This window comes from Heteronotia binoei, chromosome 2 (genome assembly GCF_032191835.1).
Source record: "Heteronotia binoei isolate CCM8104 ecotype False Entrance Well chromosome 2, APGP_CSIRO_Hbin_v1, whole genome shotgun sequence".
NCBI classification, from domain to species: domain Eukaryota; kingdom Metazoa; phylum Chordata; class Lepidosauria; order Squamata; family Gekkonidae; genus Heteronotia; species Heteronotia binoei.
In genome coordinates this window covers 95,895,315-95,909,764 of record NC_083224.1, presented here as the reverse complement: position 1 = coordinate 95,909,764, position 14,450 = coordinate 95,895,315, and the positions used below count along the sequence as shown (strand labels likewise).

The 14,450-nt window shown below is 43.3% G+C and overlaps 1 protein-coding gene across 2 annotated transcripts in view; it reads left to right on the top strand.

The window, feature by feature from the left end:
* Positions 1-14,450, top strand: part of SLC6A9 (solute carrier family 6 member 9) — a 52,533-nt gene that overhangs the window by 21,813 nt on the left and 16,270 nt on the right. Inside the window, exon 1 of one of the 2 annotated variants that reach the window (XM_060231678.1) lies at positions 2,266-2,415. The exons of the other annotated variant lie outside the window; for it this stretch is intronic. Within the exon in view, the coding sequence (XP_060087661.1) occupies positions 2,380-2,415 (36 nt within the window). The 5' untranslated portion in view covers positions 2,266-2,379. Of the gene's footprint in view, positions 1-2,265; positions 2,416-14,450 lie in introns of those variants that run through there. 2 annotated transcript variants of the gene reach the window in all.

Below are 14,450 nucleotides of genomic sequence, written 5' to 3'. Positions count from 1 at the left end.
GGGAGGTGGGAATGCTTAGTGTTCTGTCATTAGGCATAGCAGCAGGAGCATCACAAAAGCAACAGAACAAGGCGGGGAGCGAAAGACAAAAGGATGAATGAGGATCAAATTCTTGCTGTTTTTTCAGAGAGCCCAGATCTGGAGGACATATGAAATGCTTGGTTGTATCACTCTCAACAATCAATCCATTTCTTACTGTGGTTTCCAGATAATCTAACTGGAGCATTAAGATGTCACTGATGGTTACCATGGGAATGGATACGATGATGTCAGGAGGATTGGAGAGCTTACTGGAGAGGTTGTGGCATGTTGCACCCTGGAGGGAGAACAACCTGGGATGACTAGATAGGATGGATCTGTAGGGATGCACTTTTGGTTGTTCTTTCTACCACTTGAATGGTTTTAGGGAGCTCATGAAGCTGAAAATGGCGGGATGGTGATTTGAAATGGAGGAACATTACTAGTCTAACCATCTCTGATTCAACCACCCAATGACCTGGAACCAGATAAGAAAGGGTACTGTTTGAACATAGGGGATTTCCCATCTCACAGCATACATAAGAAACATTGCACTCTGCATTCTTGCACTCTGGTTCCACTGTGCTCTCTTATCAGGAAGTCTCATTGGCTGAATGGAAAACATTTAGGTGTGACTAAGCAGGATAGCTGGTTGTCTGAGCCTGCTTTGGCAGGGAGGGCAGGATACAAATCAAATCAAATAAATAAAAATAAATAAGTCCAGTCCGTGGCAATGGAATACATGTGCCCCCACCAGAGCTGCTGAGGAAGGGGAAGTATTGGTTGTGACCATTAGAAAATTAGGTCTCTGGAGTTCATACCATCAACAAGACATGGCCCAGCCACAGGAGACTAAATCTAAAGCTGGTTTTGGAGCTACATATATATAAACTGTAGGGCTGCCTCTTTATGGCTCTGATTTCTTCTAACCTCCAGGACTGGTTGGGCTTTCCAGGATGCCCTGTGACAGGTGTGTGCAGGCAAAGAAGTCCCTGTGAGGCCATCAGTGGGTCAGGCCAGGACTTAAATAGCCAAGTGAGGAGAGGCTATGTGAACACTATGAATGAACTGTTATGAAATCAAACCCAGCCCATGATGCATGTCTCCACCAAGTCCAGCGGGGCTGAAGCCTTCTGTCTGTGCCAGCTATTCCTGCCTCAAAGAAGCCAGGTCAGGCTGCCTTGAAGAAAGTCTCCATCACAGCCTGAAAAGAAAGGGGGACAGAGCTCTTCTTGGCTCCCCCTTCCTTCTTGATGCCCGGCTCCTTGCCCAGGCAGCACTGTGGGGTCTGAGCCCATCTTTGTGGCAGCCCCCCTCCCTATGTTAGCTAATTGAAGGGGAGGGGGAGCCAACAGCTGGATGCTGCTAATGAGGCCTCATTAGGATGAGGTCAGGCTGAGCTGACTCTTTCACCACAGCATGCCTGCTGGGTAGTTGGAAAAGGATTGGATGTGAGGCAGAACAAGAGGTGAAACCTTCAAATCCCATCCCAGGCACTTGAGATCTAGTTCTCTGTACTCCAGTTTCCAGCTGCTGTTAGGGAAATTGAATGAAGCTTCTTTGCATGTCTGAATGGCTATATTGGCATGCAGGGCCTGGCTTCAGGTAAGGCAAATTCCTGCTTTGGTATTAAGTTCTAAAATGTCTCTTGAATTTTCTCACTGTTCCAATTCTGTTAACTCTGTAGATAGTGAAACAGGTTCTTTGCAATGTGTGCCTTGTGCATTGGGATGCTGATGCAATTGAACCCTTGTGTCAAAGTGAGGAGCTCAGTTGGGTAGGAATGAAGCCAGCATGTGTCAGTGCAGCATACATTGCTCAGTACCTCTGGGAAAGGAGGCAAGCTCCCGCCTTGCAGGCCCCACTGCTGTTGCATGAGATCCAGGTCCATCCAGGCACTGCATCTCCAGTCCCAGCCTCCATTGTCTCCAGCAGGAAGAAGGCAGGTTTTATTGGGATCCTATCACTGGTCTAGGCTGCCTTTGAAATTGTCATCTCATTTCAGCTTGTACATGTGGCTGTGCTGGTGTAGACTGGGAAAGCTGAACAACCTGAAAGGAGCTGCCTTTTGCCCACCTGGGTGGAATTTTAATAGCAGAGGAAAGAGCTATTGCTGGGATCTCTGGAGGCTGAGAGTTCCTGCCTTCCATTGGAGACTGCTGCTTAGCATTTTGATGCATGCTGGGCAAGGCAGTGCTGAGCACTGGGCAGGCGGGGGCAGCGTGGTGCTGGAGGCACTGAGTTGAGAGTAATGCCAAGTTCATGAGCGAGAGGCAAGCACATTATTGCCCCACTAGCAGCAGGGCTGGATGTGAAGAAAGAAGCAAACAGCAGCTCTAGCAGCATCCCAAGATATCAGGAATGAGCAGACAAGGGGTTCCCTGCCCCCAAGAACAGGTCAGTGGGAAGCCTTTCCTAAAGCCCCGAGGGAGGGGGAGCAGCTTTTGGATGGAGAGGAAGGACTGGTAATCATCTCTGTGTGTGCATGCATGTAAAGAACAGGGTATCTAGCAAGGTTGTGCTGCGGCTGCCACAGCAAGTTGCTGTGTGTGAGTGGGTGGGGGGGAAAGTTAGTGCCAGAGATTCAGTGAAAGCCGGTAACCGCACTCTGTAAAAGCTTCTTTGTGCTGGCTCCCAGGGAGACAGTGGCAGGAGGTATGGAATTGCTAGGCTCAATGTGCCTCACACATCCCTGCCAGGCTGTTTGTCATGAAGGTGGAGATGCATAAAGTGGTGGTACAGGGGCCCAGCACTTAAATACACTGGAGAAGGGCTCTTTGGCTGCTGTTCCACCTGCCTTATGAAGCCAAGAGCTTGGCATTAAAGGTTGGCTGTTTGAAGGTGTGCTCATAGAAGGAACAAACTTCTATGGATGTTGTCCTCCAGGGGCACCTGTGACCTCCTACAAAGTGGTGTTTCCTGGGACTTTAGCCCTTGCTTCTAAGACTGCCTGTGATCTCCTGAGGGATTCCGTGTGTACCAGTGGGAAGCCAGAATTTCTCTCCAGTACTACCAATGTGGTTCAGTGCCGCATGCCTTGGGAGACATCACTGCAGTCTTGAAATCTCTACATTAAGTACAACAAAGTAGGAGTCAAGTGCATCTTTAAGATCAACAAAGTTTTATTCAGAATGTAAGCTGCCCACTTGGATCTATCTACATTAAGTACATTTTGCCTGCTGTGTCTTCTCTTGGCCTCTAGAGTGAGCCAGAGAATGGCACAAGTAAACTGAGGGATGGTGGGCTATCAAATGAAGGACATGGGTTTGTTACTGCAACAGGTTAGGCAGCTCCTGCCGCATTCCTCTGTGGGAGTAACAGACTTTGTTCCCGCATGCCCTCTACTTGCAAGGCTATCTGAGAGAATTCCATAGAGGGGCTTCATGCCTTGTGAATAGGTGTCTCTTCCAGCTTTGCATCATGGTTTTAACAGCTGTGTGATCAAGCAAAATTTTAGTAGATGAAGCCTTTCCAAACTTGCAGATTCAGTGCTTGGGGTGGGTCTTGACTAGCTGAACTTCTCTAATAGCAGTTAAAGGCATAGATTACCTGCTTAAACAGAAGACAGGGTGGAATAAAAAAATCTGTGCCACCACCACATTAATTTTAATCTTATAATCTCTCTCTCTCTCTCTCATGCCATGACCATGAGATGTCCTCCTATTCAGGAGCTGCATAGCCACCTCTCTGTCTTGCTCTGCAGAGAAGACTTGGCATTTGTATAGCAATGTTAGATGCCCAAAGCACTTCACCTATATTATCTTGTAATCCTTAAAAACAACCCTGTAAGGTAAATAATGATTTCCACATATTACTGATGGCATGCAGAGGCTGAAATAATCTGGTTTAAATTCCCCTATTGAGCATGGCAGAAAGGAAATTTGGACCAGGGACTTCTGCAGATTTTTAGCCACTAAAATCTTTACAACAAAGGTGGGGAATATGGATATAGTGGGTTTTGAAGCATCTGTTCCCATGTTCACAAAAAACCATTTTATTAGCACTGCCAACATCATATTTTAATTAGGTATGCCAACAAGCAGTCTCTCTCTCTCTCCATTGGGTGAGAACAGATTTTGATGTGGCACAAAAATAACTAACATTAGTATACATTAGCAGGTGGACTGATACAAAATGTAAACGAATAACTCTCAAGGACTTATTTGCAAGGCTGTGATAAAATTGAATGGATTAAATTAAACAGGAAGAAAAAAAGAGCAGATAAACAGGATAAGAGGAGGAGGAGGGAAGGAAATTTCCAACACACTGTGAAAATGGATTGCTCTTCTGTTGTGTAGAGTCCATGACCAAGCTTTAACTCTTATGAATAACAGGTTTTAAAATTTGTTATTTCAGGAGCAGAGAACAGGTATTCATACTGATAATTCATCATGTTGGGGAGAAAAGCAATTGATCTTACAAGTTAAAAAAACAAATTCTTACAGCTTGATGAAATGGACAAACTGTTGTATCCCATGTTTGATAGTTCTCTATGGGATAAGAGTCTATCCCGGTTTTTTTTTTTTTTATGGCTTTGTGAATTCTTTCTCCAAAATGAAATTATTATTTTTGTTTTCTGACCTAATGGCAGCATTTTTTTTAAAGCTTAAACCATTTTCTTCATTAGTCAAGGAAGACATAACGATGTAGCTCTTTGAGCTGTGTTGGAAGGGAACCTTGTTCTGCTTTGCAGTGGTAAAAACGAATTCTTGTAGTCAGGTGTAATGCTATATGTAGTGCCCATCTCCTTTAATAGCCCCTTCTAAATAAACAACACTCCTGAGAACATTACTTATATTTTCTTCCCTTCTTAAATGGAAGCTTCTTTACAGAGGCAGCACAAACAACATTAGCAAAACTGAAAGCGTTGCCTGATTCTGGCAAGCTGACCTCCAAAGAACAAACTGAGAGACTAACAGAAGCAAGAAACGCATTTTTTAAAAAGCATCTATAAGCAGCAAAAGGCATGATCCTGAAGACACTTTTAGCTGCAACAGTGGAAAGTGTAATTTGTGCTACCCTGGTCCATACAGTGTCCTCCATACAAACACATGCCATGTGGCTCTTCCAAAGTTTATGCTCTTCAAACAAACAAACAAGTAGTTAATAATTTAGACTTTGCATTCCTTAGTTACAGGAGTCTCTTTATGAAAAATACAAGCAGTCAAAGTTTAAGTGTATAAGAATGAATAAATTTGTATATGTGTATAAGAGAATGAATAAATTTAATCCTGATACAACCCACCCAAATATTTACTATTAGGTCAGCTGTATAAGGAAGCTTGGATGCTGTGCAGCTGTCAGTGACCACACTTGCTTCTGACCAGCATCACTTCCTAAGGCCCTTTAGAAGGATACTGTTGCTCTGCATGGGGCAAAAGGAAAGCTGTTAGCACCACAGCATTGATAGGCAGGTCTTGGGGAAAAGGTTCCTATCTGACCCATTGAAGAGGGACATTTTAGCTACAGAAGTCATGCTATCAATAATATGTAGAATGTTTTTTAAAAAGATAAAACCCAGAAAACGGTGAATCAGCCTGTTCTTTTTAAAATAAGAAAACTGGTATGTGTGTTTAATACTTTGCTTCTATTCTACATTGTAGAATAATTTTGTGAATATTGACTTTGTCATATTATTATTTATGGTATTATCTACCAAGAATTGTTAAAAGCCTAGAAATCAGTTGCAGTTTCAAAGCTCCAGTAATTGGCTTTGGAAAAAAATTCTGAACTTCTAAAAGAAATCCCAAAGCTGCTGCAACGTTTTATTCAAGAATAGATGCTGAATGTTCCTTTGGTTGTAAGTATAGCAAGTTCTCCCATAAACTTCCAAAAAACTATTGGACAGGTATCTGGAAGACCCAGGTTCAAATCCTCATCCCTGCCATGGAAGCTTGCTGGGTGACCTCGGGCCAGGCATACACTCCCAGCCTAACCTATTCCACAGGGCTGTTGTGAGGATAAAATGGAGGAGAGAATAACAATGTGATGTCCCCATTGGGGAGAAAGGAGAGATACTAATGAATGAATGAATTAAATTAAATAAGCTATCAGTTCTAGAAAAGAAACTGTAATAATAAAAACCATTCATCTGTTGAAAATTCTTAGGGAAAAATTGTGGAATTCTTTCAAAAGTCCTTTCCAAATGATTCATCTAAATGGGAAAGGAATCTTGGAATTTTTCTCTAGCAAATAGAATGCAAATCTCACAAAATCCCATAGCTGCTGCCTGTAAACAAATATGTATTTGCATAAGAACTATGAAATTAGCAGTGCTGGGGCATTCCCCCCCCCCCAAAAAAAAAATACAGAGGCTTTTGTGCTTCCATTGCTACTTTACCTACAGCAGCCATGACTGTGTTCTTCAAAGCATGAAAAGAGCAGAGGCTAAACCTTAGACAAGCTCCCCATCCCAAGCAGACAATTTCAGTTTTTGTTTCTTCCCACCTGATGTGTAGGACTCTGATACTGCAGTATATTTACAGGCTGTCTCCCTGAAGGTGATGACTACAGAAACTGATGTAGCCTTTTTAATGGCAGATCTTTGGCCAGATGGGTTGCAGCCTGTAGATTGGCAGGGTGAGGAGGGTTGAATGGAGATGCATTCCTGGCTAACTATTTTATGCCAGTTTGGAAGCCTCAGTTTGCCCATTTATTTTTATCTTGCATTTGATGGGTTGATGCATAGATTTAATCAGGTCATATGTTTTCCCCCCAATTGCCTTCTGTAGCAATTTAAGGTTCAGCTCTGGGTGCCAGATGGAGTCCAAAGCATTGTTGCAGTCAGTGAAGCAGACAAATAATTTCCCATGATTTTTTAAAAATGCTAATGAGTACATACAAAGGAAGAAAACAAATACCAAAATTATTGACTTATTTTTCAGCAAGGGAGCAACTTTCAGAAATTATCATAAATGAGATTTCTGTTTTGGAGAAAAATGACTAAAAGTGTCTTGTGGCACCTTAAAAATTAGCAAACTGATTGTGGCATTTGCTATTGTGGACTGGAGCCCACTTCATGATATGTTTCCCAGTCTTCCTAGTTACAATTTTTCTTTATATCCATGTATATACTACCAACCGAGAATAACTTTTCATTGCATCTGATGAAATGACTGGTCCACAATAGTCTCCGTTCAGTGCTGTTGGGAAGTAGAGGATTTCCCCTGCTTCCTAGGGATGCCAGCCTCCTGCTGGAACTTGGAGATTCCCTGGAATTACAGCTCATCTCCAGACTAGAGAGATCAGCTCCCCTGGACAAAATGGATGCTGTGGAGGGTGAACTGTTGCATTGTACCCCACTACAGGTCCCTATGTCCCAAGGCTCCACCTCCAAATCTCCCAGAGTTGCCCAACCTGGACCTGGCAACCCCACCCCCCATCCCTGTCAGTGGCCATAGGGGACCTGGCAACCCTACTGCTTCCCTCCAAACATTGTGGTACATTTGTGCATCTCCCAGAGGTTCCCTGTTTTTTCTCTCATATTTTCTAAACCTGCTTTGGTCTGAAGTTTTAGGGAAGACTGCAGCAAAGTCTAGATATCTGCCATGTGGACAGGAAAATTCAGAGCTTCCTGCTCTTGCCCTTGTGGCAACTATTTTCTCCACAGTGACTATTTTCTCCCCTTGCCATTGGGGGCTTTTTTTTTTAAAGGGCAATTAAGTATTGTCATCATATCAGTGTAATGTTATAACAACCTAATGTTATAAACAACCTATGTCTTTGGTTCTCTGAATCCCCAAATTTCATTTTTTTGAAAAGCAAGTCTCTGGCACTTTTCCTTGCAGGGATGTACGTGTGAAGACATATCTATAAATAAAGAAATAAAAGATGGATTTCAGAGACCTTCTTACATCACATGGATTGTGATAATGTTGTGTTAATATAGTGATACTGCAAAAAAACCCAAAACTGAAAAAGTCCTAGTGGTGCAGAGGATGGGGAGGGATGACCACCGTTTGGGGGACTAGAGCAGGAAAACTATGGGAAAACCTGCCACGTAGAATCCCCATTGCTGCTGTACTGTACAGAGGAGCAGCAGTGAGAGGGAAAGTTCACATGCCTGTCCTCATGTGGAGAACACCAGTAAACCTGCTCAGCCTTTAAGGTCCTTCAAAACTAACAAAAGCTACTTCCTTGGAATTGGTTTTGGTGAAAATGTTCTAGTTCACGCTAATATTTTTGTAGCTTCTTAGACTGAAGGGTGGCCTTTAATGTAACAAATTGTGTAATGAACTCCATGTGTCTATGTCCTCTGGCTCAAACAGATGGCCTTGGAGTAACCTCTTTGTAATTCTTCTTAGTTGTGAACAAACTTCATGGAATTTACAACAGAATTTTAGCTACTAGCATCCCTTTCTTCAGTTTCATGCCAAGGCAACCTAAGGGAAACTTTCAAAAAGCTTGAGAACAGTCTTAATGCAAAACGGTTGCCAGATTAAAATGTAAAAATAAAGGACACCTGAGAGCTGTGATATCAGGTTTAAAAAGTAGCATTTACGTTTTGTGGGCCAGTGATATTTTTAAGTGAGAGACTTTCTCATATGATTGGGGTTATCTATTTAAAATAGTATGTGAAGAACAGCATGGGTAAAAGCAATTGCATTTCTTTCTGATGGTCTTGTGAGGATAAAAGATGCAAGTGTACAACATACTTCCTTACCTGTCCATCCACCTTGACAAACCCCATCATCAGGAATCTCAGGGCAGAGGTCATCCAAGATGATATAATAGGGAAACACTGTCAAAGTTATATGTTTACATGCACAAGGTACCTTAGAACTGCTTAACTAAACATGATACAAAACTGCTGTGTGGTATGAGTTAGGATCAGCGATATAGGATGGACACCCCCACCACACACAATTAAGGAAGTCCTCTTATCCTGTTACCAGCCCTGCCAAATTTCCTCAGCTCAAGGTAGATGCTCTTCACTTTGGAACCTATATCTGCAAAGTCCAATCCAGATAGCAGACTTTTCTACAAATTCTCTCCCAATCACATTAGTTCATACCTCTTTAAACTATACTGGATTTTGAATTCAAACATCAGTAAAATAAGCAAATAATGCATTTATAAATAGGATTTGAGTGAGGAAAAGAACAAGAGTGACAAAAGCTGGATTGAGCCTGAGGCTAAAGCACTGTTCTTAGGAAACAAATTTGTGGCCTGGTGCTCTTTTTAATTCATCTGAGGTGGGAAATCCCACAGAGGTTGCTCTTTTTTGGCAGATTGCATAGAGGAGTTGCTGTACAGCTTTGTGTTTTTAGGACATTATCACATGGACATTAATAAATGACAAGTGGGAGATCTACAAGCACTTATGGAAGGAGTCTCATTTTCCCTCCCCCATGATTTCTTTTTTCCCTATCCTAAAAGCCCGCATAGCCTCCCCCTTTTTCCTGCTGCTGCTTCTTCCCATTCACCCACCAATGTAATACTTACCTGTCCACTGCCTTCCATTTTCCCTCCTTACTTCCCTCTTGGCAGCTGGGAAAATTCTACATTGCATGATGCTGGGCCTAGTTGTGTGTAGGGTTGTCAGACCCCCGTGGAGGTGGGGATCCCCCAACACCATGCCCTGCCCTCCAGCCACTGATCAGCTGGCCAGCAGGGGGACATAACTTGTTGCCGGCATCATACTGGAAGTGATGCCATCATACTAGTGACGTCCAAGCAATGCTCTACATTTTGAGCAAAACCTCTATGGTAGAGGCTTGGATGTCGCTGGTGTGATGATATCACTTCCTGTGCAATGCCAGTGATGAGACTGAGCTGTTCTCTTTCTCCAGGTAAGTCCCCCTCTCTTAAGAACATAAGAGAAGCCATGTTGGATCAGGCCAATGGCCCATCCAGTCCAACACTGTCACACAGTGGCAAAAAAAACAACAGGTACCATCAAGAGGTCTATCAGTGGGGCCAGGGTGCTAGAAGCCTTCCCACTGTTGCCTCCCCACAAGCACCAAGAATACAGAGCATCACTGCCCCAGACAGAGAGTTCTGTCAATACGCTGTGGCTAATAGTCACTGATGGATCGTATGTTTATCCAATCCCCTCTTGAAGCTGTCTATGCTGGCAGGTGTCACCACCTCATGTTGCAGTGCATTCTATGTGTTAATTACCCTTTGAGTGAAGAAGTACTTCCTTTTATCCATTCTAACACGACTGCTCAGCAATTTCATTGAGTGTAGGGTTGTCAAGTCCAATTCAAGAAATACCTGTGGACTTTGGGGGTGGAGCCATAAGCAAAGTTGCAACAAGAACAATTGAACTACAAAGGGAGTTCTGGCCATCACATTTAAAGGAACCGCACACCTTCCCTACATTAGAAATAATTAAGGATAGGGGTACCTTTTTGGGGGGCTCATACAATTGGACCCGCTGGTCCAATCTTTTTGAAACTTGGAGAACATTTTGAGGAGAGTCATCAGATGCTATGTTGAAACATTGGTGCCTCTGCCTCAAAAACAGCCCCTCCAGAGCTCCAGATACCCCCAGATCAATTCTTCATTATACCCTACGGGAATTGATCTCCATAGGTAATGATGAAGTGCCTAGCAGACATTTCCCTCCCCCCCCCCCGCCTCATTTCTGATGACTCTGAAGTGGAGGAGAGTCTGCTCCCACCTGGGAATTGGCATCTCTACTCACGAGTTGCTGAACTTCCAACTTTTTCAAAGTAACACAGAGCAATCAAAGGTTCATGTTTACCTTTCCTAAGCAAACAACCTCTGAAAAGATTGTGCAACCAACAGAGGGTCTGGGCTGCTTTCACAGCCACTGGGAGTGGCCATGTTGTTCTGCCTGCTCCCCCCGCCCCCATTCAGCCTTAAAGACACAGACACAACATCCCAAGAAGGAAGCCTTTCCAAGTGGTGCCTGAAGCCTCCAGAGGTGGAAAGGCACATGGTGGCTGTGGGGGTAGGGCTTCCCCCCACTGGCCAGCTGACTGGGAATGGGAAGGAGCCTGGGAAAGCGGGAGAACCCCCACTGAGACCAGGGGACTGGCAAGCCTAATTGAGTGTCCATGAGTTCTTGTATTGTGAAAAAGGGAGAAAAGTACTTCTTTCTCTACTTTCTCTATCCCATGAGTAATCTTATGTCACCCCTCAGTTGACGTTTCTTTTCTGTATTTTACTCTCAGAACAACAATCGTTTTCTGTATTTTACTCTCAGAACAACTCTGTGAGGTACATTAGAATAGAATCATTGAGTTGGAAGGGACCTCCAAGGTCATCTAGTCCAATCCCCTGCACAATGCAGGAAACTCACAGGCACCTCCCCTTAAATTCACAGGATCTTCATTGCTGTCAGATGGCCATCTAGCCTCTGTTTAAAAACCTCCAAGGAAGGAGAGCCCACCACCTCCCGAGGAAGACTGTTCCACTTAGGAACCACTTTAATGGTCAGGAAGTTCTTCCTAATGTTGAGCTGAAAACTCTTTTGATTTAATTTCAACCCATTGGCTTTGGTCCTACCTTCTGGGGCCACAGAAAACAATTCCACACCATCCTCTATATGACAGCCCTTCAAGTACTTGAAGATGGTGATCATATCACCTCTCAGCCGCCTCCTCTCCAGGCTAAACATCCCTAGCTCCTTCAACCTTTCCTCATAGGACTTGGTCTCCAGACCCCTCACCATCTTTGTCACCCTCCTGTGGACCCGTTCCAGCTTGTCTATATCCTTCTTAAAATGTGGTGCCCAAAACTGAACACAATACTCCAGGTGAGACAATGTGACTGATCACTCAGTGAGCTTCCATGGCAAAGTGTGAATTTGAACCTGGTCTTCTTGATCCTAATCTGAAACTCAAATCTGGCTTTCATGAGGTAGCTGCTATTGAACAGTAGCAAGCAATAAGGCCTGAGTGAGTAGTGCAAGTCACGTGGTAATAGGTTGCCTGGTGGTTGCTCCGGGGGCCTGGCCTTGATATATCTCCAGTTAAACGCCAAAATAGTCCTGGAAATGGCCCTGTCACTTTCCCCAGCCTTTTACTGACATAAATAAAGGCTGGAATGCTAGCAGTACTGCTGTGGATGCCTAGTAATAACCACTGAGGGAACTCATTTCTTAGAGCTACAGGTGTTTCTTTTGTCATTACCATGTGAATTTATTTTTCCAGACTTGAGATTTTTCTGCAGACTTGGGTTTTTTTTCCCTTTAGGTTTGTAGAAGGATCTGTCTTATCTGTCCATGGTCCCAGTCTCTGAATTTAAGTATCACTAATTGAGCCACATTGAGGATTGGATTATATTGATGTCCCCAAAGGGCAACCCCTTACAGTTTTCTTTCTGTAAACAAAAAGCACATGGGGCATAAAAGAACTCTAGAAATTTATTGATTGTGTTAATGGAGAACTTTTTTTTTACTTTAGCCAATATAATATGTGGTTTAAAAATATTCTATGTGTTTTGCAAACAAAACTGATCCAAGAAAGGATTTAAGTGAAGTATTACAGCAGTCAGTAAATTGGTGCAATCACTGGATTTTCACTAGAGAACATTTACCTTATCACAGACAAATATATACTTGTGGTAGAAAAATGCCAACAACACAAATGATAAAAAAATTGAAACTACGGTAATTAGCACCACAATAGGTGCAACATTAGTGTTACAATTCCAGTTACTTTATCACTCCAGCCAAAAGAGGAATTTCCACCAGCTATGATTACCTGCATTTTTAATGACCATAGCAATCTGGAAGATTTCATTATTGAAGGAAATCTTCAGTGTTGCCCTCCCCCGTACGAGGGGCCCAGGGTGGTGTACAACATTTCATGAAAATACATTCAAATCAGGTTTAAAACAAATTAAAAACTAAAATAGATTCAGTTAAATAATACAGTTACTTTATTTATATTCCATTCACCCTCTGAGGGGGGCTGAAAGTGGCTTACCTGATTCTCTTCCATTTTATTCCCACAACAACCCTGTGGGGTTAGGCTGACAGTGTGTGACTCGCCTAGAGTCACCCAGAAAGCATCCCTCGCAGAGTGGGGATTCAAACCCGGCTTCCCACATCCTAGTCCAACACTTTAACCATTACACCAGGGGTGGCCAACCTTGCTTAACATAAGAGACACATAGAATAATTGTCAGATGTTTGAGAGCTGCAAGAAAGGAAGGAAGGCAAATAGATGGGGGAGGGAGAGATAGAAAGAAAGAAAGCAACTTTAACTTTAAATACATTCTCCAAACTGCAGGAGAAGTGATTTAAAGCGACAAATGCCAGCCAATAGGGTGATGGGGGTTTTGAGAGCCACATAATATGTGTGAAAGAGCCACATGTGGCTTCTGAACCACAGTTTGGCCATCCCTGCACTATACCATGCTCTGTCTGAAAATGGCAGTCCTTGAGCATGATTCCCCAACAGTGCAATCCTAGTCAAAGTTATGCCCTTTTTAGTCCACTGGCTTCAGTTGACTTAGAAGATTGTAACTTTGCTTTGGGATAGCACTGTTGAGGAGCCATTTTCATATCAGATCCTGGCCAGGAGCTTGTTTCCAGTGACAGAAGTTGTCACATTTTCTGTGGACAACATGTTTAAGGGCTTCTGGGTAGCAACATCAAGCTACTCTTCCTTGAGCAGTGTCCTGTGTGACTTTGGCTAAAATGTAGGGGCTTAAGTGTGAGGTCCTCACAATCTGTGATTCAAAAAAGGAAGGGGGCTTATTCCCCATTGTGTATCAGGCACATCATTCTTAATAACGGTAAACATGAGAGTCCTTTGACTAGCAAATGCTTCTACTCTGCAAAAATTAGAAAAATATTCCCTGGGAATTTCAGTTGCTGTGTCTTCCACTTAAGTCTCATGGGAAACTGGATATTTAGAAACATTTAATTAGTATATATTTATAGCTTTCTTGCAGATCCCAGGGATGCATTTGCTCTGCCCATTGATACTCAGAACTGATGCCTCCAAGTCCCTTTGGTACTGAAGGCATCACCATATAAACAGGCTTGATGCAGCTAATGCCATTGTTTGCACTGCTGATATAAGTATAAGTAGTTCCATGCCTGAACTACTCTGGAGCTGGAGACTTTGCAATGTTGTGCAGGGTTAGGTGAGGCTTTGGTGGAACTAGGGCTGGGTGATTTGGGATCAAAAGCAGGATTTTCTTTGGCTTTTTAAAAGTCTCTACTTGCCACCTGGCTCCTAGCCCAGACCTGCTCCACTTTCCTTGCCACTGCAAGGGCAGCATGTCCCATGAGAATGATATACTGGAAGGGGTTGTGCAGCTGACAGGAGATTCTCAAGCATAAATCAGGTGTCTGATTGAGGTCTCCTTCTGGAAGCCCCTACAAGTGCAGCCTAAAGCTTACTAGCTGAGCCAGCAGGTGAATTAGCATGAGAAAGGTAGCTTTGCCAGCCAGCTCTGATGGATTAGCATGGAATGGGGTAAAAACTTCCTTCCCTTTCCATGCC